Below are 27785 nucleotides of genomic sequence, written 5' to 3'. Positions count from 1 at the left end.
GTGTTGAAATCCCTGGCTGTTATGATATTGCTGTTTATCACTTTGTTTAGATCTAGTACAATTTGCTTTATGCTTCTGGGTGCACCTGTGTTAGGTACATAGCTATTTAGAATTGTTATGTCCTCTTGTTGAATTGTTCCCTTTATCATTATATGACAATCTTTGTCTTTCTTTGTATTGTTGAAGTCTGTGTTATCTGATAAGGGATTGACTACACCAGCTTTCTTTTGGTTCCCATTTATGGAATACTGTTTTACATTTCTTCATCTTGAGTCTGAAGGAGTTCTTTTGGGTTATATGCATTTCCTAAAGATAGCAGATACTTGTATTTTTTTTTTAAATCTATCCAGCCTGCCTGTGTTTCTTGAGTGGGGAATTCAAGGTGTTCATATTTATTGAAAGAATTGATAAGTGCAGTGGGTTTCTGTTCGTCTTGTTGAGTAGAACTTTATTGCTTTGGTTTAACTCTTAAGCCATTATGGTATATGGGCTCTGAGCTTTAGCTTTGGTTGATTTTACATTGGTGGTTATGTATTGTGCTGTTCTATGTATAATGCAGGTCTGAGTACTTCCTGCAGGACATGTCTGTTCTTGACAGATTCCCTCAGTGTTTGTCTGAGAAAGTCTTTATTTCTTCATCATATAGGAAACTCAGGTTTTCAGGATACAAAAATCTAGGCTGGCCATCATTCTGTTTTAGAAGACTGAGAAAGGGGCCCTAATCCCTTCTGGCTTATAAGGTCTCAATTGAGAAGTCTGCCATTAGTCTGATGGGTTTTCCTTTGTAAGTTACCTGATGTTTTTGCCTTATGGCTCATAGGAGTTCGTTCCTTCTTTTTGTTAACTTTGGCCAATCTGATGAATATGTTTTGTGGTCATTGCCTCTTTGGGATGAATCTCCTAGGAGTCTGTCAAACTGCTTGTATCTGGATATTTAAGTTTCTAGCAAGACCAGGGGAATTTTCCTCAAATAGGTTTTCCAACCCTTGTGTATTTTCTTCTTCACCCTCATGTATGGGTAGGATTCTTATGTTAAGCCTCTTTACATAATCTCATATTTCTTGTATGCTTTGTTCATTCCTCTTATTTCTCTCCTTTGTTTTTTGCTGACTTGTTTAATTCATAGGTGGGTTATTCAAGCTCTGAGATTCTTTCTTTTGCCTGATCTAGTATACTCTTAAGGCTTTCCACTTTGTTTGAATTTCCTTGAATGAAATTTTTGTTTCCAGAAATTGTTTGATTTTTTTGAAATAATTTGATTTCTTTAGTTAACTTTTCATTCAATTCCTGTATATATTTTTTTGTGGTTTCTTTTTTGTTTGGTTTCTGTTTTTCTTGTATTTCCTTTAGCTTCCTTATAATCCATATTTGAAATTCTTCATCAATCATTTCGATATTTTTGTTTTGGTGGGTATCCATTGGTAAGAAGTTACTATATTCTTTTTGGGGGCTTCCTTTCTGATTTTTCGTATTTATGGAGTCCTTTTGCTGATTCCTTCTCATCTGGCCTTTTGCTTGAAACCTGGGAGTGTTAGACCTGACTAGCAGGCCTGTTTCTGGGTTCCCAAAGATTGATCTTTTAGTGTGCCAAGGGGAGAAGTGCTGGTCCTGAGTTTTCTATGTAGTGTTTCAGCAGGTTTGATAAATCATTTGGGTTACCTCTGACCTGCTGTTTTCACCTCTTCCCAATAGTGCAAAATGAGTTAGGTTCCCCAGCTTAATCTCCGAGGTGGTGTGTGGTACTTCTGTGCATGAACCAGCCACTCCATATTTGCTTGAGATGGTGGAAGATGCTGTGCTAGAGTTGTGCTCTGTGTTGTTGGTTGATGTTTGTGTGGAAGAGTCAACTGCTGAGATGTTCTTTTGTGCCTGTGTTAAGCTCTGGTTCCCCAGGTGGGGCACATAAAGCTTTAGGAGGAACTCTGTAGTTCCCAGGTGGGTTACTTGATCTCTACTCCCACTGAGGGGAGGAGTAAGACAGATTGTAGCTGGACTGTGAGAGCTTGAAAGGTTTTGCATAACCTTCATAGGGCTCAGAGATTGCTTTTCTAGATGCTAGGGGGCACCACTGGTATGAAGTTCAGCAGGAGTTCTCCATACCAGGAAGGCTGTTCCCATGGGAGGAGTGTAACCACTTGAGTGCTAAGGCTTCAAGCTGGGCTCTTTCTGTCCTTGTGTACCAGCACAGTTTCTCTGTGGGGAAGGGTGAGCTGCATCCTGAACTGCCACTCCCTAGAACTCCAAGACACACTCCAATCAGATCGGTTCATGTTGAGTTCCCTTACCACCTGAGAACAGCTCTTGAACTTCCCCCTAGTCCATGTATCTGACCCACTGGCATGTATCTTTGTGAAAATGTTGGTGGGAAAGTGCTTCCCCAATTGTGCATCCCTATTCCCCCACAAGACCTCAAGGAGAGAGTTTTATGCCTAACTATCCACAGAGGCTGTTGCTCCCATTCAGTGGTGCACCTGAGGCATTGTTTGCCGTGGAAACCAGGGGTAGGCTGTTTCTCTCTGAGTGCTGCACCTTTATCCATTATAGTGTTTCTCCAGCAGGGGTGGTGGTTGGGTACACTCACAGATCCTTGTTTCTCAGCAACCCTCCACACTTTCTTGTGGGGTATGTTGACAAGGGCTTTCTCACTACCTGAGTCCAGGACCATGATCTCTCCCTCCCCCATTCTTGTATCTGGGGGGCTCTGGGACTGGGTTGCCTGTCTCAGCTGGCAGAGCCTGATCCCACAAAAGCCAGGCAGGGAGAAAACTCTGAAATTGTGGCAGCCCTGCTGTCCATAGCGAGTTCAGTTGGAAGGGTACACCGGCTGTAGGAAGTGTACACCAGCCATGGAGAAGCAGCTGTTTGTGAGCTTCTCCATTGAGAGTGCTCTGGAGGTTGCAATGGGTGGGGGAGGGGCTGCAGCTACAGTTGCCTGAAGTCGAAGTATTTTCTCTGATGCTGTGAATAAGAGGTTGCAGAGGAGGAAGTGTCTAGATACAAGAAAGCTGGCACTCTGGTCTCTTGTGGGATTTTCCCATGGGGTGTCCCTTATGGACACCCAAATACCTGGGATTTGCTGGTTCATCCGTCTTCCTCTTTAGCACTGTGCCTGGGCTCGTGGATAGTGAAAGCATCTTCAGTATACTTTGTGTACCGCTGTTCACTGAAGGCACCTAGGTGGGGAGGGAAACCCCACTTACTCTTTCACTGGGCTTCCATCCTCTTTGGTTTCGATCTGTGCCACTATTTTCTTCTATCTCTCCTTTCTCAGGTTTGCAAGTTTTCTCTGTGTGGTCCCCAAATATCTCGGTTGTCTCTCTCTGTGATCCTCACTTGAGTTACAACTCTTTTCTGCCCTCCTCAGTCCAATATTCTACCTTCCTGCCCTGATGGTCCCACAAGCGATGATTTTAGTTTGGTTATCTTCTATTTAAGGTTTTAGGAGGATAATTTTAAATACTTAAAAAATATTTTATTTAAAATTCTTGCTTTGTTGTGACTTGATATTTATTTATTTCTATAGTCTACATCAATGGTCCCCTTTTTGGCATTAGGGACTGGTTTCATGGAAGACAATCTTTTCACAGACCAGGGGTTGGCGGGATGTTTTGGGGATGATCCAAGCTCATTGCATTTATTATGCAGTCAAACCTCTCTGGTAATGATAATCTGTGTTTGCAGCTGCTCCTCAGTGCCAGCATCACTGTCCCTGCTCTACCTCAGATCATCAGGCATTAGGTTCTCATAAGGAGTAGGCATCTTAGATCCCTTTCATGTGCAGTTTACAGTAGGGTTCTGGTCCTATGAGAGTCTAATGCTGCCTCTGATCTGACAAGAGGTGGAGCTTTATGTGGTGATGTGAGCAATAGGGAAGGGCTATAAATACAGATGAAGCTTTGCTCCCTTGCTTGCCACTCACCCTCTGCTATGGGGCCTGATTTGGAACAGGCTGTGGAGTGCTACCCTGGGGGTTGGAGACCACACGTCTACATTATCAAAAAATGCCTTAAGTTTTATCTATATAAATGTGTAAATACATATTGAATTAATAATTTCATAAAGTTTGTAGTGAATTTTGAAAATTTGAGAGTAGATTTGATTTTGTATGTTTTTAGTAAGTTCATGATATTCTAATTAATGTAAGAAACTATTAAATATAGTAAAAGAGCTTATTTTGTTATTTGTTTTTATTGCAATAAATGATGTAGTAGTACTTTTTGCACATTAAAACTTGGTATGTAAATAAAATTCAGTGAATAAGTTTCCTGTGCTACTGTTTGATATTGATGATATGCATCTTCTGGCAGTTATTTTGTTTTTGTTATACTACTTGAAAGCAATATTTTAAAAACTAAATTGAAGTATTTCCTATTAATGTAATTGTTTATTTGTTACTGTTGTAACTACTACCTTTCTAGTCTTTTCTACTCAAGGGGTTATTAGAAATGTTATGGATCTCAAGTAGATAGCTGAAATTGTAATCCAGAACAGGAAGGTTTTAGGGATAATCAACTTTTTAAAGACATAGTGAGAGATAAAATTAAAACAATTATGTTATTGAAGGGCAAGTATGAGAGGCATCATAATTCATTGATATTTTGAATCTGGATGACTTGGGCAGGTGTTGGTGTTAATTCAAGGGATTGTTGGGATAGAAGGATTCTTGATTCCTATATTATTCTATTAAAGGATTAATTTTCTAGTTCCAGGCACAGAGCTAAGACAGGCTCTTTTTTCTTTAAAAGTAAGGGTCTTATACTGAGACTCAGATTCGTAAGGTATAGTTAAATACAAGCAACCTATAATGAGAATCAGTAGAGGAAGAAAGAAGGTAAATCTGTAGTGAAAGAGGACAGCTAAAGATATATAACTTTTTATCAATGAAAGTAGGGTTTCATGCACACTATCAGCACTAATGGTTGTTAGTTGTTTTGTAGCCAGCAGATTCTCAAGAAAACTAATTTCTTCCTCTTCAAATAGGAGGAAGATGACTTTTCTCTTGAGAGGTACAAAAATACAGGTGGCTGGGGACAGTGTACCCTCTGACTGTCCTGTAGAGACTCACAAGTCCTTCTTTTTTATTTGGCTACCTGGATAGTGTCTTGACTCCTTTTTTTTTGAGAGAGAGTGAGTCCCACTCCATTGCCCGGGCTAGAGTGCTGTGGCGTCAGCCTAGCTCACAGCAACCTTAAACTCCTGGGCTGAAGCCATCCTCCTGCCTCAGTCTCCCAAGTAGCTGGGACTACAGGCATGTGCCATCATGCCCAGCTAATTTTATATATATATATATATATGTGTGTGTGTATTTTATATATGTATATTATATCTATAAATACATATATATTTTTAGTTGTCCAGCTAATTTCTATTTTTTTTAGTAGAGACGGGGTCTCGTTCTTGCTCAGGCTGGTCTTGAACTCCTGAGCTCAAATAATCCACCTGCCTTGGCCTCCCAGAGTGCTAGGATTACTGGTGTGAGCCACCATGTCCGACCCTTCTTGACTCTTAATAAAAATAGCCAAACATTTTAGGGGCTGGAGTGACCAAACACATTGAAGTTGGTGGGGACAAGTAAATATCTTGCTAAAAATATATAGCTAAATGCCAGTCACAATTTTACATTTTAAACTATCATCTAAATTTAAACTGTATTATATTTAATTTCCATTATTTGGGGAACATATATGTAGCCTATTGGCTTCTCTTATTTTAGAGACAATTTGATGTCTAAAAGAAATATCTTTTTTATAAAGTGACATTTGTCTAGGAAGCCTAATAGCCTCTAAAGGATCCATATTGGGATTTTTCTTGCTTTTCGAGTATTTAGATTTATAACTAAAGTTCTTCTAATTACCTTCAAGTTACTCCATTCTGTGTAAAATGTAACCTTAGAAATGGAATGGTTTTAGCTATGAAAAGTAATGGGCTTTGAGGTGAATGGTATTTTAGTTATACCTAAGTTCTAATGTGAGTCAGTGTTAAGTATACATATCATAAAATATATATATGAGAATAACTTTGTATGTTTTATTTGATGTGACATTTAAGTCTGTGTGGGCGCTCATAGATTTTTCTTTTATTACTTAGTAAAACATTCTGCCAACTGGATCACCTGTTTAAAAATATATGAATAATTAATTTTTTTAATCTAGTGAGACTAAAGAGCAAATAGTACTACTTTGTGTGAAATGATGGAAAAGTATGTTTGTAAAAGTTATTGAAGGTATAAGAATTTTTTTTTTGTTTAATTAGGCCCTTCAAGGTTCTAAAGATAATTAAATGCTAGAAAGCCTCACCTTATTGTTTGAATAAACAAAATGGATTAAGAATTAAAAATTATTGTTGTGACTTATAATGGATTTATGTATTAAAACCAAATCCATACATATTAGATAATGAGAAATACCTGTAGATAGACTCAAGATTTTCTTTAGAAAACAGTTCCTCTTCGGTATATGAGCAGACGAGGAGGGATCTAGGAACTAGGATTCTGTCCCATGGAGCATAGCTATAATTTTTTTATTCTTGAAAAAGTTCAAAGCAGGTGCTACTGTGGTTCATATTTATGGTCATTATAAAACTCTCAAGACATCCTCTATTTGAACATGTTATTTTTCTAATTTTAAATGAAACTTCTAACATAAATTAGCAGTAAAATGCAACTTTCTCCAAAGTCCTCCTTCCCAGTCAATGTAATAATATTGTCTGTAGAATTATTGGCTCTAAGCCCATTAGGTTTCACAGAATAGTTTTCTATGAATGATAGTTTGAGGCTGGGCATTCTGAGAGGCTGAGGCGGGAGGATTGCTTGAGCTCAGAAGTTTGAGACCAGCCTGAGCAAGAGCGAGACCTCGTCTCTACTAAAAATAGAAAAAACTAAAAAAATAAAAAATTAGCCGGGTGCTGTGGCCCTATAGTGCCAGCTACTCCGAGGGCTTATGTAGGAGGGTTACTGGAGCCCAGGGATTTGACATTACAGTGTACTATGATGACACCATTGTACTTCAGCCAGGGCAACAGAGCAAGATTCTCTCTCTCTCAAAAAAATAAACAAACAAAAAAAAATGTTTGTTTGGTTTTGTATCACCTGTTATAATATTAAATAGATAAGAATAATTGGTTTTTCAATTAGTTGCTTTTGTCAATAATATCTTGTCTGCACAGAGTAAAACATAGCATGGTTCTCTGTATCTAGCTGATTAAGAATTTGTTTTAAGGCCTTAAGCTACAAGCTAAAAAGATGAAGAAAGAGTAATATTAAAATATATACTTGGTATATCTAATTGATGCTTAAAATATTAATATAAAATTTTATTTCTTATAGGTTCTACAAATCAACAAGATTTTTCCACAGGGAAAAGTGAAGATGTGGGAACAGTCCAGGAGAAGTCTACCAAAAGCCTTGTTATAGGTCCTCTTGATTTTCGCCTGGATAGTAGTGCAGTACATAGGATTTTAAAAATGATTGTTTGTGCCTTGGAACATGAATATGAACCATATAGCAAGCTAAAACAAGGTTTGTTTTGGATTAATTCTGAATCTATTGCCAGTTGATTTAAATGATTATATAATTCAGTTTGTCCTGTTTTGCTAACTTTCCCTTTTTCGTGTATTTTGCCTGTCTGCAAGGACTTTTATATATTCACTTGTTAATTTAAAGAATAAACTTGTGTGTGTAAGTTGTAGTAGGAGAGGTCAAAATTAGGAAATTATTTTTATGTGTACTTTATTTGCCAGTAATTGTCAGTATTTTATTGTCACACCTTTTTGATACTCTTTCTCGTGTTGATTGTAAATTATGACCATTTTTTCACATTCATGAATTCTCAGGAGCCAGATATTAAGCTGGGCTTTAAACCTACGAATTTAACACTCAAGAAAGCTTAGATACTGCTGGCAAAAAATAATTTGCTGTACAATTAATGTTTTTTCATGATATGAAAATATGGCTATCATAGTTTCATAAAATACAAATTCCATTTGAATGCAATAAAGCAATTCTTGAGTAGAGTAGAACATAATAGCATAATGAGGGGTATAGGATATTAATTAAGAACTCAGCCTGTGGAGACAGACTGTGGTTTGGAATGTGACCCCCTACTTCTTATTATCCTTAGGAAATTTAATGAACATCTTTGATCCTCCATTTCTCTATTTCTATAATGAGTTATTGTGACAGAGATGGCTAATTGTTTCCCCAATAGCCATTCTTCTCTTTTTTATAGCAATAGAAATTTAATCTTAGAAATAAAGACTATACATTCCAGGTATAGTCATGACTAGGTACTGGCTACAAGAATGGGAGCAGAACTTCATGTGAAGTTTTGGGCCATGACTCTAAAAGGAAAAGAGCATGCCTTTGTGTTTTCCTTCTCCCCTTCTTTCTGACTGGAAAGTAAATACAATAACGGGCTGGAGCTGTCATCTGAGACCCTAAGATTTTAGTTGCATGCTGAGGATGACAGAGCAGCAAGGTAAGAACCTAGGTCCTCAGTACTGTGGAAGTACCATGTCAGCCCTGGATCCTTTAGACTCAGATTGTTGTGTGAAAGAGAAATAAACTTCAGCTTTTGTTGAAGTTTCTATTATTTTACTTCTGTCACAGCAGCTTTACTGTTATCTTAAATGATACGTTAATAGGACCTACTTCCAAAGGTGGTTGTGAGTACTAAGTGAGGTAGTGTATATAAAAGCACTTAACCCAATGTTAGTGCATAGGAAGTGCTTGGCATGTTCATGCATTCATTTCTTGCATCTTACTTATAATGCCACACACTCTTCTAAGTGGTAGGATAGTATGGCAAACAAGATATACAGAGTCTCTGCCCTCATGGAGCTTATATCTTTGTGGGGTAGATGAATAGTAAACAAGTAAAAATATTATTTCAGTCATTAATAAATGCTTTATGAGAAAAAATAAAAGCAGGTGTAGGGAAGAGTGCTAGAGAAAGGAGAGGAGAGCTGTTTTAGTAGAGAGATTAGGAAAGTCATCTGTGGAGAGCTAACTTGTGAATGATGAAAGGGAGTGAGTCATGCAATATCTGGGAAAAGAGAATTTTATGTAGACAAGTGCTAGAGCCTTGAGGTAGGAATGATTTTGGCAGTTTACAGAGATAAAAGTATGCTAGTATAGCTGGAGCACAGTAAATGTTAATAAGTCAGAAAGGTAGACATAAATCACTCTGTTAGGCCATAGGGACCAAGGAATCAAGATTTTATTCTAAATGTAATGTGAAATCATTGGCAACTTTTGAGTAGCAAGCTATTAACTTATTTTAATAGAAAATAGTAGAGTTGGCATATATTATTCATTTTTTAAAATTTGGATTTTTCTAGTTTTATTTGTACTCATTTGTGTGTGTGTATGTGTATTAAGTTTTATACAGTTTTATCACCTGTGTAGGTTTGTGTGTTCACTACCACAGTCAAGAAAATGAACAGTTCCAATAAAATAAGGATCCCTCATGTTACTCTTTTATATACCCACCTCCCTACCAGGTCCTTCTCTTTTTTCTTGTTCTTAACACGTGGAAGCTATTTCTTCCATTTTTAAAATTTTGTCAGTTTTACATAAGTGGGATAATATAGTATATAAGGTTTTGGGGATTGTCTTATTTTGCTAACCACAGTTTTCTGGAGATTCTTCTAAGTTGTTGCATTTATCAATAGTTTGTTTCTTTTTATTGCTGAATAGTGTTCCATTATAGGTATGTACTATAGTTTTTGTTAGACCTCTCACTTGTGGAAGAACATTTGTGATGAGTCCAATGTTGGGCTATTACAAATAAAGCTGCTCCAAACAATTGGGTACTTGTTTTTATGTGAACTTTTTCATTTCTTTGGGATAAATGCCTAGGTGTGCAATTGCTGGGTCATACGGTAGTTGCATGTTTGATTTTTATAAGGAAACTGCCAAACTGAGTGGCTGTACCATTTTATATGACTCATCAGCATTGAATGATTCATCCAGTTTCTTTACATTCTCCCAACATTTGATGTTGTCACTGTTTTTTTATTTTAGCTATTCTGATAGATGTGTAGTTTTGATTAGCTAGCAACAATCTCGTAGTTTTAATTAGCATTTCCTTATTGGCTAATGATGTTGAGCATCTTTTCCTGTGCTTATTTGCCATCTGTTATTTCTTCAGTGAAATGTCTGTTCATGTCTTTTCCAGGTTCTTTAACTGGATTTTTTCCTAAAAATTTTATTTTTCATTTTATACCTAAGTCTGTCATCCATTTTGAGTTCATTTTTTAATATAAGGGGTGAGATTTAGGGAGAGGTTTATTTATTTGCCTTAGGATTTCTAATTGCTCTAGCACCATTTGTTGAAAAGCCTGTCCTTCCTCTGTTGAACTGGTTTTGCACCTTTGTCAAAAATCAATTGAGCATATTTATGTGGGTCTGTTTCGGGTCCTGTAGTCTGTGTTCCATTGGTAGACCTATGATCTTTTGCTCTGTCACTACCATATTGACTTGATTACTATAGCTCTATAATAAACCTTTATACTGGATGGAGAAGTTATTCCTTTTGATTGTGGGGGAGTATTTGCAGAGGTTAGAAAGAACCTCTTTATAACTTTCATTAGCTTGTATCTATAATGGGTTATTGGCTGGCTGTTTTACTATAGACCTATTGACATACTTTGTTTTTCTCATGTGAAAGTCCAAGATGGTCAGCATTCTGGGGCAAATTTGTTATGTGAGATTGTGTTAGACCCAGATTACTATAATTTTGTTGTGCCATCCCCTGAGATACAGTTTATCTATATGGTCAGTGTTAGCTCACCATTACAGGGTGTAAATTTAATAAGGAAAAGGGAAACAAGAGAATAATGGTAGGTATTGTAGTCTCATTTTTAAAGACTTAGCTTTGTCATCCCAATGGCCCAAACGATGACATGTTCCCTCACCTAATTATAATGTAATCTATAAGAGTCTGTATATCTGACTTAAATTCAGAGGATTTTATTGCTAAATGAAGGAAGGAAACAAATCTGTGTCACAGTGAAAGTATGTCATTTGTGTGTGTGTGTGTGTGTGTGTGTGTATAAATATATTGGCTTATTTACAGATTGGAAGCAGTGTATCATTTCAAAAATGTGATGTATATAAAGAAACTGATAGCTGACATTAGGTTTAATATACATGCAGTCATCAGTATGCATGGTGATATGAGGCTATAAAAATGACCTTCCAAAGTGATCTAAATCAGTGGAAAGAATTAGATTTGTTCTAATTAGAAATTAGAAATTTTGGTCAAAGCATTAAATACTCTCTCACTGTTGATTATAAATATTTAGAGAAATGAAAAAGTAAAAAATAGTAAAATTATGAAAATTTGATTTCTCTGAAAACATTTAAGAGTTGTTTTTGAACAATTTTTGTCTCCTTTTTCTATAATTTACAATATGGACTGTCTTTCCTATGCCTTAGCAAATTGTCATATTCCTTTCTAAGTTTTGATAAGATTCTAACATTTTATCCTGTATACTTCAATGTCATGAAAACCTCTTGAGTTGCTTTAATATGAAGTATTTTGCTTGCATCATTTCTTCTGGGAGCTTTTCGTTGATCAGAATCTTCATCATATTCCTTTAGCTGCACATCTAGAATCTTTTGAAAGATACAGTGTCAGTAGTACCATAGTCAGCTATTTTTTCTATGACTGCACTTATGTTTGATTAAATACAGTGTCAGTATTACCACAGTCACCTGTTTCCACTCCACTTATGTTTGATTAGAATGTCATTTCCCGGCTGGGTGTGGTGGCTCATGCCTGTAATCACAGCCTTTGGGAAGCTGAGGCAAGAGGATCATTTGAGGCCAGGAGTTCGAGACCACCCTGAAACCTGTCTGTACCCCCCCCAAATATATATATAATGAATATATAACATATATTATATAATAAACATATTATATATAATAAATAAAAAATAGAGTTTGGAATTCTAAAAATAACATATTTTTAGAACTCCAATCTCTTTATTTATTTCAGCATATTATGAGGCTACAAATGTTAAGGTTACGTATATTGCCTTGTTCCCCTCCCCTTTGAGTCAGAACTTCAAGCGTGTCCATCCCCCAGTTGGTGCACATGGCACTCATTATGTATGTATATACCCATCCCTCCCCCACCACCTGCCCGACACCCGATAAATGTTATTCCTACATGTCCACTTAGGTGTTGATCAGTTAATACCAATTTGCTGGTGAGTACATGTGGTGCTTATTTTTTCATTCTTGGGATACTTCACTCAATAGAATGGGTTCCAGATCTATCCAGGAAAATACAAGAGGTGTAAAAGCCAGACTCAGTGGCATGAGCCTATAGTCCCAGCTACTGGGAAGGCTGAGGCAGGAGGATTGCTTGAGCCCAGGAGTTCAAGGTTTCAATGAACTATGATTATGCCACTGTATTCCAGCCAGGGTAACAGAGTGAGACCCCCCTATCTCAAAAGAAAAAGAAGAATTTCACTTTACTTTCAGTATTACCACTTTTTGTTTCTTTGCTGTACTTTTATCTTTGATCGTCACTTACCTGTTTAGTTTATTCATTTTTGTAAAGTGTCATGTGGGATTATCAGTGGTAAATGAGGCAACACTACATGTTTTTCTGTCTATGCATGAGCTAAATAACAGCAATAACCAGTCTCTAAACCTGACAGAATTTGAAAGAAGTGACGTGATTGGTCATTGATCATCATGCCCATCTTTTATTTACATAATTATTTGTGAACAGAGAGCTAGCTGTTTGTAATTTATACAATTACTAACAGTTACCATGGTAACTGATATTTAAACCATGTTGTTTGGGAACTGGCATTTTTTTTTTCCTTCTGCTTTTTCTTTTTAATTTCATATGTGGGTGCAAATGTTATTGGTCACATGGATTGCTTTTGTAATGCTTGAGTCAAGGTTAAAATCACCCAGGTAGTGTTCATTTTACCTGTCCTGAAGAACGATGACTTAATGCCTTTTGCAACAATTTGGATGGAACTGGACACCATTATCCTAAGTGAAGTATGTAAAGAATGAGAACTGATATTTTTAAATTAAACTGTGGTAACTAAAATTCATACATATCAGCACCATGCAAAGTGATGGCTGCCTGAACATACATATACAGTTGTCCCTCAGTTCCTATGGGAAATTGCTTCCACAAATCATTTCTCGATTACTTATAATACCTAAACAATGTAAATAGTTGTTATACTGTATTGTTTAGGGAATAGTGACAAGTTCAGTACAGATAGAACTATCCATTTTTGGTGGTGGGGGGTATTTTTGATCCACAGTTGGTCAAATCTATGGATGTGGAACCCAAGGATACAGAGTACCATATGTGTGTGTGTATATATATATAAGTGTGCATGTCTATTAAATCTTAAGGTGTTAGCAGTTTTGCTGGGTTTGTTTTTGCTTTTTATTGATGTATATGTATATATAGGAAAGTACACAAAACCTAAGGGCATAGTTCTGTGAATTTTGCAAACTTAACCACTTCTATGTAACTATTCAAGAAATGGAAACTTACCAGCACTTCAGAAATCCCCATTGTGCTTTCTAGTGATTACTTTTCTGACCTTAAGAGTAATCACTATCTTTACTTCCAATGTCATAGATTTAGTTTTCTTATTTTTGATTTTCTTATTTTTGATTGATGTAAGTGGAATCACACTGTATTTTGTCTCTGGCCTTAGCTCACATTATGTTTATGAGATTTATTCTCATTGATGTATATATTCCCATTTTGTGAATATACCATAACTTATTTATTCATTTACTGTTTATAAATATTTGGTTAGTTTTTAGTTTTTTGATATTTTGTAGTACATGTCTTTGGTGAATATATGTATGCATCTCTGTTGGCTATCTAAGAGTAGAATCATTAGGTCAAAGGATTGTGTATGTTCACCTTTAGTGGATGATTCTAAACTGTCTTCCTGAGTGATTGAACCACTTTACACTTCTATGAGTGGTATAGCAGAGTTGCAATTGCTTTTGATTAAATTATGGCCTGCTGCCAGTTTTAGTACAGCCCATGAGCAGAGAATGATTTTTATATTTTCAGTGGTTGGAAAAAATAAAAATAAGAATTTTATTTTGTAACACATGCAATTATATGACATTTAATTTTGAGTTTCTGTAAGTTAAGTTTTATTGGAACATAGACATGCTCATTTGATTATGTGTTGTCTGTGGTTGTTTTTGTGCTACAATGGCAGATTGGAATAATTGTAACAGGCAATATGGCCTTGAAAGCCTAAAATAGTTCTTACATGGCTTTTTTATAGAAAAAGGTTGCTGACCTTTATTCTCTATGCTTGCTCTATACTTAATATTCTCAGTCTTTTTCATTTTAGCCATTCCAGTGGATATTTAGTACATTCACATTGTGACTTGATTTGTAGTTACCTAATACCTAATGATGTTGACCAGCTTTTGATATAAATTTTGGCCATTGGCTATATCATCTTTTGCGTATTCAAGTCTTTTTTTGCCCACAATTATTTGTCTATTTCTTAATGATTTTTAGGAGATTTTTTAACATTTTTAAAAAATATGCTATGGATACAATACTATGGAGGTCTCTGTTTCTCTTCTGTGCTCTTTTTCTCTCTCTGTCTCTCTTTGAGAAATATTTTCTCCCAGTCTGTGTCTTGCCTTTATATTATGTTAGTGGTATTTGGATGACCAGACACTTGTTATTCTTTTATAGAAAGAAATTGGGAATTTATTAAAGATATTTTAAAATAAAAAACTGGTAAATTTTTGTATAGTAAAGACGTACATTTACATTCTAGAGTAGTGTAATTTATATTTATTAGTGGTAACTTATTATTTTATAACTACTTCATTGTTGAAAAACAGAATTTGACCTTAATATTTGGGGAACTAATTAATTCATTTTTAAGTTGTTTAAGAAAATTAACTATTTAAAAATAGTCCTCATTAAATTCTCTCATTTTCATTTTAGATATTAAGCATGATAATGAGACAATACTGAATCCTGAAGAAGTAGCTTCTCTGGAGGAGTATATTCCTACTCGGCATACAAGTGTTACTCTCCTCAAATGTACTTGTACGATTTTCATGGCTGAATTCAACTTGCTAGACCATTTGCTACCTGTCATTATGGGAGAAAAGGTATATTTTGTGATTCACTACTTTTTTCCTTTCATTCATGTATTTTTTTTTGTCATTTAATAAAAGAATATTTGCTCATATAGTTATCCACGATGAAGTAAAATTGTTAATTCTTAAAAAGTAACTTAAATATATATTTTAATAAAATAAACTTAAGCTAAGGATGTATTAATACAAAGAAATGTTGAAGAGCATGGGTCTAGATGCTAGACCTTAGTCAGTTGCTTTATATCTGTAAGATTTGTTTGCTTTTTCTCAAAAACAAAGAAAATTATATTTTTTCAAGCAGGCTGACATATTTAGCCAATAAAGAAGCAATAATACCAGGTGGATTCAGACAGTTTATTACTCACATAGACAGCAAAAGCAAAATCAATAATGGTGTCAGCTCCCACTCCACTGTCCCTTGTTCTATAAGACGACACTGCAACTAACAGGCCAAATGCCTTCTGACATGCGTGGTAGGGTTCTTTGTTGGTAAGGATTCAATTTCACACTGCAGCTAAGCAGTTGTATAGCCTGTTACTGATAATGTGGAAAGCCCTGTATCTCACTTGTATGAGCGATGCTGATGAGAAACTGTTTCATGGCAGCCTCCCTCAAGATGTGAAGGTAAATGAAAAATGGTCTTTCAGTAGCTCATGAGACTACCTATCTTTCCCTTTACTTAGAATATTATAAGATGTTCTTCAAAGGCTTAGGTCTGCTGTGGTTAAACCTTGCCTTCATGGCGTAGATTGTGTAACATTGTCAGGGTGCTGGCATAGACTAGTTTCCCTATAGTACCTAGCTCCTAGGATTATTTTGAAGGTTCACATCAAAATTGAACAAAAGGGACAGAGATTTACCACATGATCCCTCCCTTTCACACATGCATAACTTCCTTCATTATCAACATACCTTGGTAAAGTGGTATATTTGTTATAATTGATGAACCTACATTGACATATCATTATTATTCAATGTCCATAGTTTACATTAGGGTTCACTCTTGGTGTTTTATGGTCTGTGGGTTTTGACAAATGTATAATGATGTATATCTATTGTAACCGTATTACACAGTAGTTTCAATTCCCTAAAAATCTTCTGTGCCTATTCATACCTCCCTTCCCCGTAACCCCCGACAACCACTATCCTCTGATCTTTTTACTGTCTCCATACTTTTGCCTTTTCTAGAATGTCATGTAGTTGGCTTCTTTCACTTAGTAATATGCATTTAAGGTTCCTCTATGTCTTTGATAGTTCCTCTGTGGCTTGATAGTTTCTTTTATTCATTTCTTTTATCACTGACTTCTTTTATCACAATGTTCCATTGTGAATGTACCACAGTTTATTTATCCATTCATCTATTGAATAGTTGCTTCCATGTTTTGACAGTTATGAATAAAGCAGCTATAAACATCTGTGTGCAGGTTTTTGTGTGAGCATGTTTTCAACTCCTTTGGGTAAATACAAAGGAGTGTGACTGCTGGGTTGTATGCTGTGAGTATATTTAGTTTTCTAAGAAACTACCAAGCTGTCTTCTGAATTGGCTATATGTTGGTTTTTTGCCATTCTAATAGTTGTGTAGTGGTATCTTGTTTTAATTTTCATTTCCCTAATGACATATGAGGGAGAGCATTTTTTTCATATGCTTATTTGCCATCTGTACACCTGTTTTGGTGAGGTGCCTCTTCAGATCTGTTCCCATTTTTTAATAGGGTTGTTTTCTTAATGTTGAGTTTTAAGTATTTCTTATAGATTTTGCATAGTAGTCCTTTATCAGATAGATCTTTTGCAAATATTTCTACCCAGTCTGTGGCTTGTCTTTTCATTCTCTTGACAGTATATTTCCCAGAGCAGAATTTTTAAGTTTTAATGAAGTATAGCATATCAGTTCTTTCTTTTGTGGATTGTGCCTTTGATATTGTATCTAAAAGTCATCACCATACTCAAGGTCATCACCTTGTATCTTTTAAGAAATTGGTTTATTTCATGTAAATTATCAAATTTGTGGGTATTGAATTATTTATAGTATTTCTTTTTTTTAAAATTGAGGTAAGAAAAGAAACATAGTATTTCTTATCTTATTAATATCCATGGGATTTGTGGTGATATTCCTCTTTCATTTCTGATATCAATAATTTCTGTTCCCTTTCTTTTTTTCTTAGTTTCCCTGGCTAGAGGCTTATTTATTTTTGTTGATTTTTTTCAAAGAAATAGCATTTGGTTTTGTTGATTTTTCTCTGTTGATTTCCTATTCCCAGTCTCATTGATTTGTTTCAATTTTTGTGTTTAATGCTTAATTTTTGTAATAATTTTAATTATTCTGCTTATTTTGGGTTTAATTTGCTCTTTTTCTAGTTTCATAAGGTTAGATGATTGATTTTAGATTTTCATCTTATGTTAATATATGTCTTCAAGGCTATAGACTTCCCTCTAATTACTGCTTTCACTGCATCCCACAAATTTTGATAAGCTGTATTTTCATTTTCACTTCAAAGTATTTTTAATTTCTCTTGAGATTTTTTTCTTTGTCCCATGTGCTATTGAAAAGTTGCTTAATCTCCATGTATTTTGAGATTTTTTAAAGTTAGAGTTCTATTATTAATTTCTAGTTTAATTCCATTGTGGTCTGAGAGCAAATAGATGATTTCTAGTCTTTTAAACTTGTTTTTTTTTTGAGACAGAGTCTCACTTTGTTGCCCAGGCTAGAGTGAGTGCCATGGCATCAGCATAGCTCACAGCAACCTCAAACTCCTGGGCTCAAGTGATCCTCCTGCCACAGCCTCCCAAGTAGCTGGGACTACAGGCATGCACCACCATGCCTGGCTAATTTTTTCTATGTATTATTAGTTGGCCAATTAATTTCTTTTTTATTTATAGTAGAGACGAGGTCTCGCTCTTGCTCAGGCTGGTTTGGAACTCCTGACCTTGAGCAATCCGCCCGCCTCAGCCTCCCAGAGTGCTAGGATTACAGGCATGAGCCACCACGCCCGGCCTTAAACTTGTTTTGATGTGTTTTATGGCATAGAATGTGGTCTGTCTGGGTGAATGTTCCATGCAAGCTTTAAAAGAGTTCTGCTCTTGCTGGATGAAACCATCCATTGATGTCCATTATATCCAGGTGACAGATAGTGTTAAGTTCAATTATGTCCTTATTGATTTTCTGTGTGTTGGATCTGTTTGTTTATGATAGAAGGATGTTGAAGTCTCCAACTAAAATAGTGGATTCACGTATTTTGTCCTTTAAATTCTATAAGTTTTTGCTTCATGTATTTTGACATTGTATCTTTAGGCATATACGTATTAAGGATTGTTATGTTGTCTTGCAGAGTTGACTTCTTTATCATTACTTAATTCAGTTTATCCTGGATAACTCTCCTAAGTCTGATATCTCCTTTGTCTGAAATTAACATAGCCACCCCCACTTTCTTTTGATTAGTGTTAGTATGATATATATTTCTCTATTTAATCTATATGTGTCTTTATATTTAAAGTGGGTTTCTTATAGGCAACATATTGTTGGGTCTTTTTCTTGCTCTACTCTCTCTCTCTTAATTGGTTCATTAAAATTATTGATGTGAGGTGGGTGATTATTGATATAATTGGATTTATATCAACATATATTATTATTTTCTATTTGTTGCACTTGTTCTTTGTTCCTGTTTTGTCTTCCACTCTTTTTTTGCCTTTTTGTAGTTTTAATTGAGCATATATGATTCTATTTTTTATTTTTATTCCTTGGTTAGCATATATGTTATAACTTTTTTATATTTTTTTTTAGTGTTTGCCCTACAGTTTGCATTATATGTTATAACTAATTCAAATCCACTTTCAAATAACCTTATATTTGTGTGAGTTTACAGGTAGTGTGAGTTCTTTATAAAAACAAACTAATCTAATTTGGCCTTTGTAGTCTTTGTATCATTGCTGTGACTCATTTTTCTTTCATATAAGCTTGCATAAACCTATATATTAACAATGTATATACATACAGGCATACATACATAAGTATACATAATTGAATACATTGTTGCTTTTATTATTTTCAATAAATGTATGTGTTGGATCAATTAAGAATAAAAAAATTAAAGGGTTTTATTTTGTCTTTACTAATTCCTTCACTATGCTCTTTGTTTCTTTATGTGGATGTGAGATTCTGACTTTTATCATTTTCCTTCTTTGTAAAGAATTTCTTTTACCATTTCTTGTAACGCAGGTCTGCTGGCAACAAATTTCCTCATTTTTTTGTTTGACAAAGTACTTTTTTTCTCCTTTACTTTTGAAATGTAATTTCATGGATACAGAATTCTAGGTTGGTGGATTTTTTTCTTCTCAGCACTTCAAGTACTTCATTTTATTCTCTTGCTTGCATGTTTTTTGAGTAGAGGTCAAATGTAATTAGTTATTGTTTCTTTATAGGTAAGACGTATTTTTCCTCTGGCTTTTTTTTTCGGGGGGGATTTATCTTTGATTTTCTGTAGTTTGAAAATGATTTGCCTAAGTGTAGGTTTTGTTGTTGTTGGTTTTTTTTTTTTTTGTTTTGTTTTACCTTTATCCTGCTTGGTGTTCTCTGAGCTTCTTGGATTTGTGGTTTGGTCTCTGACATTAACTTGGGGAAACTCATTATTGCTTCAGATGTTTCTTGTGTTTCTTTCTCTTTTTCTTCTCCTCTGGAATTCTCATTGTGTATGTTTAATGTCTTTTGTAGTTGTCCCAGAGTTCTTGAATATTTAATTTTTTTAGTTTGCTTTTCAATTTTGGTAGTTTTTACTGAGATATCCTCAAGGTCAGAGATTCTTTCTTCAACCATATTTGGTCTTCCAGTATGGCCATCAAAGAGAAAAATGCTAGTAAGGAGGCCTCATTGAGAAAGCCGCCCCCAAATCTGGATAAAATTTCCTTTATACCTTTGGATAACTTTTAAGCTGCCCATGCGCAATGCAAGACTTCAGGATACACAGCAGAAAACACAGGCTAACTAGCAAAGTAGAAATTTCACTGTCTGAATGGTGCTGAGTATCAATAGTTACAGTTTAGGCCCTGCTGTTTGAGTACCTGGGGCTCTCCTTTGAAATTTCTAAGAGCCATACCATAGGAATAAGTGCAAATAAAAATAGATTACTTCTATGAAAACCTAATTGCACTCCTTCATAGGACCATGATGATATGCTTGTATACTGTCCACTTGCCAAAGAATAGTTAACTTATTTCTGAGGAAGATATTATCAAGAGTCTTTATAATTTTTTAGCCATGGTGTCAGCTGCCTAATAAAAAATTGTGAGGTACTAGAAAACAGAACCAACTGAATTAAATATAGTAAAAAATTAATAAGTAGACATAGACATGATTAATATATATGAGTTATTACATGTGGGCTTTAAAGTAACTCTGATAAGTTCAAGGAAAATGACAAAGAGGTAGAAGATTTCGAAAGAGATCTCAATCCATAAAAAAATAACCAAGTTATAAATTGTTAAACTGGAATTTATAAGGATATAGGTTAGAAGTAAAAGAATAGAAAAAATATGCCATTTAAATGCTAATCAAAAGAAAGATAGTATGGTTATTTTGATACCAGAAAAAGTGGATTTTAAGGTAATAAGTATGATTAGAGATAATGAGAGCCACTTCATAGTGATAAAAATGTGAACTCAAAAGAACGAACAACATAGATAATTCTCATAGATGTTATATCAAGTGAAAGATGTTATATCAAATGATCTATGGTATCATTTATATGAAGTTCAAAAGTAAAAACTAAATTATGGTGACTGAAGTGAGAGTATCAGCTACCTCTGCTGGGAATTTGATATTGCCTCCAATGGAACATGAGACAGACTTCTATAGTGCTTCAGCTGGGTGGTGCTTATAGATATAAAAATTCATTGAGCTCTACATTTCAGATTTGTGTGCTTTACTCTATCCTTCTTAATAATCCAAAATAAAGATCACTTAAAAAAGCAAAGTAATTGATGAATAAATTGTGGTTTTAAAATAATTAATAATGGTAAAAAATCAGGATTGTATTTTCAACTTAGTCAATTGTAGGCACAGTATTTCTTGGTAATGGTACTATTGGCCTTTTGGTTTGGAGAAGTAGTGTGTAGCATTTACCATCTTTGGCTAATGCCTGGGTAAAGGTCAGTAGTATTGTAACAGTGAAAGACAAAACAATGAAACTGCTCTTCTCACATATTTTTACATTCCTCTGGATAGAAAGTCATGATCCTCATTGAGAACCACAGGTAAGGCATATTAAGAGAGGAAGGAAGTTCTTGAACAGGAAAGGGTTACTTGCCAATAAGAGTACATACTCCAGAAATCTTGAAATTACCTGTATTTATTTGGAAGCTCAGATTCTGTAACTGAAAATACCAAGCCCTTTTCAAGATTTTAAGGATTTTATGAGCCTGTAACATGTGTATTGTTAATAGATATGATATATACGGATCAGAAATTTTTCCTTCTTGCAGATGTTGCTTATTGTATTTTTGATACTGTGTGGTGTAGTCCATTTAGTCTTAGTCATCTAACTGTGCATAAAAAAGGTAAGAAAATAAAAGATGACTGATTCTTGTATATCCAGACCATTTTTTTAAAGAATGATTGAGCTTAAGAAAATACCTTCATCATAGGGAGGCATGTAGTTGATTGAAAAAGTAAAAAGTTTTAGCTAAAAAAGCAATGATAATTTTGTAACAAACATGTATTTTTCGAAATCTGGGGCATACTTCAAAAGGGTTCTGTAGAAAGAAAACATTTCTAGATTGATTTGATATCACTGCAAAATGTGCAGGTCTAAATCTTGTATAAAGGAAATTGCGACTTATTCACTACTCTTAAAATATAAAGTTAAACTATTATTTTCTAGAACTCAAGTACGTTCATGAATACTACAAACTTCCAGTCTCTTCGGCCTTTGCCATCCATTCAGATATTGGTGGATAAAATTAATCTGGAACATTCTGTGCCAATGTATGCTGAACAGTTGGTGCGTGTGGTCAGCAGCCTTACTCAACCTTCTGATAATCTGCTTCATTATTGCTATGTACACTGCTACCTTAAGGTATGAAAAGGGAATTTTCTTTTTTATTAATATCTATCTGTCTTAGGGATCATCAAATAAGTTTCTTTTTCTTGGAGTTGTAATTTTACAGAATTAGTACTTCATAAGAGAATTAAATAAAATATAGATTTATTCATTCCAATTTAATATAATAAAAGTATATTTATTTTAAAGATTTTTCTTCAGTTATTTGAGATCAGTGGCTTGATGTTTTTAAGTGAATGGTAGTTAATAACTTTTGATGATTTTTATAAGCAGTGTAAAAAAGAGCACTTCGTTTAATATGGATGCTTTAAATGACTCATTTCTTTGAAGGGAACATTTATGTGAGGCATAATGTATAAAGAGGATTTAACACATTTGTTTTTTAGTCACTTTTGTCTCAATCTATGTCAATTTCTTTTTTCTTTTTTGGTTGCCATTCATTTTTCTGGGAATATGTTCATTTCTTGATGCAAAGGGAAAAATCTATTTTATTATTGTAAATACATGCATGCATCATTTTATTATGCTTTACTTTATTGCCCTTCACAGATACTGTTTTTTTTTTTTTTAAATTGTTGTTTTAACAAATTGAAGGTTTGTGTCAACCCTGTGTGTCCAGCAAGGCTATGGGTGCCATTTTAAAAATGGTGTTCACTTTGGGTCTCTACATCACATTTTGGTAATTCTTGTACAATTTCAAACTTTTAAATTATTATATCTGTTGTGATGATCTGTGATCAGCGATCTTTGATGATATTATTGTAATTGTTTTGAGGTGCCATGGACTACACCCATATACGGCATTGAACTTAGTTAATAAATGTGTATGTTCTTACTATTCCACCAACTGGCTGCCACCCTCTCTTCCTTTCCCTTGAGCCACCTCATTGAGACTCAACAATAGTAAAATTAGACCAGTTAATAACCCTACAATAGTCTCTAAGTATTCAAGTGAAAGGAAGAGTTGTACATCTCTCACTTTAAATAAAATACTAGAAATAATTAAGCTTAGTGACAAAGGCATGTCAAAAGCCGAGATAGGCCGAAAGCAAGGCCTATTGTGCCAAACAGCTAGCCAAATCAGGGGTGCAAAGAAAAACACTTGAAGGAAATTAAAAGTGCTACTCTAGTAAACATAGGAATAAGAAAATAAAACAGCCTTATTGGTAGTATAAAGAAAGTTTTATTGCTATAGATAGAAGGTCAAATCAGCCATAACATTCCCTTAAATCCAGAGCAAGATCCTCTCTTCAGTTCCATAAAGACTGACAGAGGTGAGAAAGTTGCAGAAGAGAAGATTGAGCCTAGTAGAGGTTGGTTCATGAGGTTTAAGGAATAAGGTGTCTCTGTATCATAAAAATACAAGGTAAAGCAGCAAGTGCTGATGGAAAAGCTGCAGCATTATTTAGATCCCACCAAGATCATTGTTTAAGATGGCTACACTAAACACCAGATTTTCAATGTAGAACAAAGAGCATTCTATTAGAAAAAGATGCCTACGATGTTCTACATTGAAAACTCTTTGTTCTCAATGTAGAACAAAGAGCATTCATTTAGAAAAAAATGCCATTGAGGATTTTCATAGCTAAAGAGGAAAAGTCTGTGCTTGGCTTCAAAGCTTCAAAGGCTAACTCTCTTTTTAGGGGTTAATGCAGCTGGTGAGCCCTACTGCTCAGAGGAGATTCCTTTCAAAAGATTAGTGCTCATTCAAAATGCACCTCCACACCCAAGAGGTCTAATGGAAATGTGTCAACAGACATGAAAACAATATTTATTGTACACAGCATTCATTCTGCAGCCCATGGATCAAGGAATAATTTTGACTTTCAAGTCTATTATTATAAATAGGAGACATTTTGTAAGGCTATAGGTATCATAGTGATTCCCCTGATGGATCTGGGCAAAGTAAATTGAAGACCTTCTAGAAAGGATTCACCATTCTAGAGGCCATTTAAAAATGTGTGCTTTATGGGAGGAGGAAAAAATATCCACATTAACGGCAATTTGGAAGAAGGTGATTCCAACCTTTATGGATGACTTTGAGGGGGTCAAGACTTCAGTGGAGGAAGTAACTTTAGATATAAAGGAAATAGCATAGAACTAAAATTAGAAGTAGAGCCCGAGAATGTGACTTAATTGCTGCAATCTTTGTGATAAAACTTGAATGGATGAGGAGTTGCTTCTTATGGATGAGCAAAGAAGGTGTTATTGGCCTGTGAGTGGAGGTTTATCCAATTTCTTGGTGATGGTCGGGAAAAGAATTTCAGGATGCGCGATATAAGCCATGTAAGTGACAGCTTTTATTGAAAGCAAAAATACACTCTCAGGAAAGAGAGTTGGCAGACTCGAAAGAGAGCAGCTGTACTGGGAGGAAGTGGTTTTAGATCTTTTGTAGTTTTATTAATTGATGGAAGGAATATTAAAGGCAAGGTATTGGCTTTTACTGATAATTTGGGTAGTAGTTAGAATTGGGTTCCCTCCCAATTCTTTATGTGGTTGTTTCCGAATGGTTGGAGGAATTTTAAAAGTTCAATATAAATTATATTGTCATTAGCCAAAATTCATTTAACGTGGCAGAGATAGCTGACAAGCCATTGAAGCTATTCTTGCCTGCATTTATCAGCCCCTCTAGTTAGCTTCTGCTTAAGAGTTTTTATTTTTATTTTATTTTTTTACTGGTGGCACCCAATCCTCAAGCCCATATATCCAGTCTCAACCCTTTCTCCTAGTTTCCTACTCTAACAAAAGCAGTTTCTTGAGATGTAGTCTACTCATGGTGAAGACGCAGTGAACAGTGTTGCAGGGACAACAAAGGATTTAGAATATTCCATAAACTTAGTTGATAAAGCAGTAGTAGAGTTTGAGAGGATTGACTCCAATTTAGATAGAAGTTCTACTACGTAAAATGCTATTAAGTAGCATTCCATGATACAGAGAAATCTTTTGTGAAAAGAAGAGGCAATTGATGAGGAAAACTTCATTGTTGTCTTATTTTAAGAGATTGCCACAGCTTCCCCAGCCTTCAGCATCCACCATCCTGATCATTCATCAACCATCAACATCAACAAGACCCTCCACCAGCAAAAAGATTATGAATAGTTGAAGGTTCAGATGATCGTTGGCATTTTTTAGCAATAAAGTACTTTTTAATTAAGGTATATACATTTTTAAAAGACATAATATTGTATAATTAGCAGAGTACAGGGTAGTTTAAACATAACTTTTATATGCACTGGGAAACCAAAAATTATGTGTGACTCACTTTATTATGATATTTATTTTATTGCAGTGGTCTTGAACTGAACCTGCAGTATCTCCCATGCAAGCTTGTATGATTATGCAATGAGAATTATTGGAAGCTTTGCTCAGCTCTTCCATTTATTTTTCCATCTCAATACAGGAATATGCAAACAATAAATGCAAATGTTGAGTAATAAATGTTTTTGCTAAGCAAATACAGATAGGTGGTTTAAGTAGAAACAGCACATACCCAATCAATTTCTGTTTTATGAACAAAAGAAAGCCATAAAAATTTGAAATCAAGAATTTCATGTAATGTATTAACATATTAATGGCCATGGGAATCGTTTTTAACTCATGCTAGTTTTGAGCCTGGGACCTCATAAAGGAAAACCTGGGCAAAACCCTGTAATTGGTGTGTGAAAATCTTGTTGATACTCTTATTGTTACAATTAATATTGGCAATTTAATTTAAAAAATATGGAATAAACAAATAGAAATCAATAAATTTTGTTTTTCTATTTGTTTACCTTTAAATTATACTTAAGTCTGACAAGTCAAGAAAAACACTTTCATTAAACATTTTTCAAGTTTTCAGATTACTTTTTACATTACTAATTTTCAAGTTTTTATTTTACTTTTTTATTAAAAAACACATAACACAATAAAAACCCAAATTTTTCATTAAATTAGAAAGGATCGTTTTGTTTTTGAAGTTTTTGTTCTGTTTTTTAAATGAACCACTGTGGCCCCAAGGAAAAAAAATATTTTTCTAGTATGGCAGTCAGTGTGTTAAAACAGTGGTTCCCAACCATTTTGGCACCAGGGACCGGTTTTATGAAAGGCAGTTTTTCCACCCATCCAGGGGTGGGGGTGTGAGAGGTGGAGCTCAGGTGGTGATGCAAGCAATGGGGAGGGGAATGGCTGTAAATACAGATGAAGCTTTGCCAGTTTGCCTCCTGCTGTTACTAAGTTTCATGGAAGACAATTACAGGCCATGGACCGGTGCTTGGGAACTGCAATATTAAAAGATTAGAGGACTCCACAAATAAAGTCTTGCCTTTATAGTTTGGTGTTTTGAAATTCTTATGTATTTGTATATTTGTAAAGTAAACAGAAAGCAATTTAAAGAGACTGGTTTTAGATCACCTGCATATGTATTTAAGACATTAAAATCTGATTCTTTTCAAACCAATAGAAGAACATGTTTCCTAAATTCCTTTGCCAAGCTCTTTTCAAGAAGATGGCTCCTTTGGTGGAGCCAAAGAAACAGTATTACATTCTAAAAGGATGTGGACACAGGGAAGTGTGACTCATTGGGGCCATTATTATAATAATGTACCACAGTGTTGTATGTCATGCAGAGAGTAGCAGAAGGTATTTTTGAAGTTGGATATATAGAGAATATTTTATACTTGTGCTTTCTAATCTGTTGTCACAATTAATGCACAGGCATGATTTTTAAAAATATTGGTACAACATGAATATCAGATTATGGTGTTAAGAATATTTGCCTTGTTTTTTTCACTTTAATAACTTGTTTAATCTATATCTAAAATATTATTTAACATGTAATCAATATAAAACATTGATATTTTACATTCTCTTTTCATACCAAGTCTTCTAAGTCTATTATGTATTTTACACTTACAGCACATTTTAGTTTTGACCAGTCACATTTCAAATGTCCATTAGCTACATGTGGCTAGAGGATAGTGTATTTGACAGTACATATCTAGACTTTCAGCAGGCTACTGTGTCATAACTTCAGAAACACACACACCCATACTCACATACTTATGTATGTTAAGGTAAAACCTTCAGCTAGGTGCGATTGCTGATACCTGTAATCTGAACACTTTAGGAGTCCAAGGCAAAGAGGATTGCTTGAGGCCAGGAGTTCAAAACCACTTTGGAAAACATAGAACCCCATCTCTATAAAAAAATAAAAAATTTAGCCAGGCATTGGTGGTACATGCCTGTAATCCCAGCTATTTGGGAGGCTGAATGGTAGGATTGCCTGAGCTCAAGAGTTTGAGGCTGCAGTTAGCTGTGATCATGCCACTGTACTCCACATTGGGCAATAGAGTGGGACCTTGTCTCTAAAAACCAAACCAAAACAAGAAGTTAAACTTTATTAATCGAATGAAGAAAGGAATACTGTGATTAATTGAATCCTTAAAATTCATCAGTAGTTGGTTTTTTTCCTAATATCAGTCATCTTACTTTTCTGCTTATGTGTCATTTAGCAAAAACTATCCTTAAAACTTAATTTTTGTGGTATTTTCTTCCATTTGTTTTATTCACTGTCTTATTCCTAAGCACCCCTTCCAAGAGGTCTAAAAGAGAGGAAAGTG

At 34.8% G+C, this 27785-nt stretch overlaps 1 protein-coding gene across 7 annotated transcripts in view; it reads left to right on the top strand.

Annotated features, from left to right (window-relative positions):
• Window positions 1-27785, top strand: part of VPS13B (vacuolar protein sorting 13 homolog B) — a 761111-nt gene that overhangs the window by 106941 nt on the left and 626385 nt on the right. For all 7 annotated transcript variants that reach the window (XM_012762009.3, XM_012762013.2, XM_012762010.3 and 4 more), the window contains 3 exons: window positions 7325-7516; window positions 14982-15151; window positions 22009-22203. In XM_012762009.3, coding sequence (XP_012617463.2) covers window positions 7325-7516; window positions 14982-15151; window positions 22009-22203 — 557 coding nt within the window. The remainder of the gene's footprint in view (window positions 1-7324; window positions 7517-14981; window positions 15152-22008; window positions 22204-27785) is intronic.

This window comes from Microcebus murinus, chromosome 7 (assembly GCF_040939455.1).
Source record: "Microcebus murinus isolate Inina chromosome 7, M.murinus_Inina_mat1.0, whole genome shotgun sequence".
In the NCBI taxonomy this organism is placed as follows: domain Eukaryota; kingdom Metazoa; phylum Chordata; class Mammalia; order Primates; family Cheirogaleidae; genus Microcebus; species Microcebus murinus.
The sequence above is the reverse complement of the archived record's forward strand: the minus strand, read 5'-3'. Positions and strand labels throughout refer to the sequence as shown.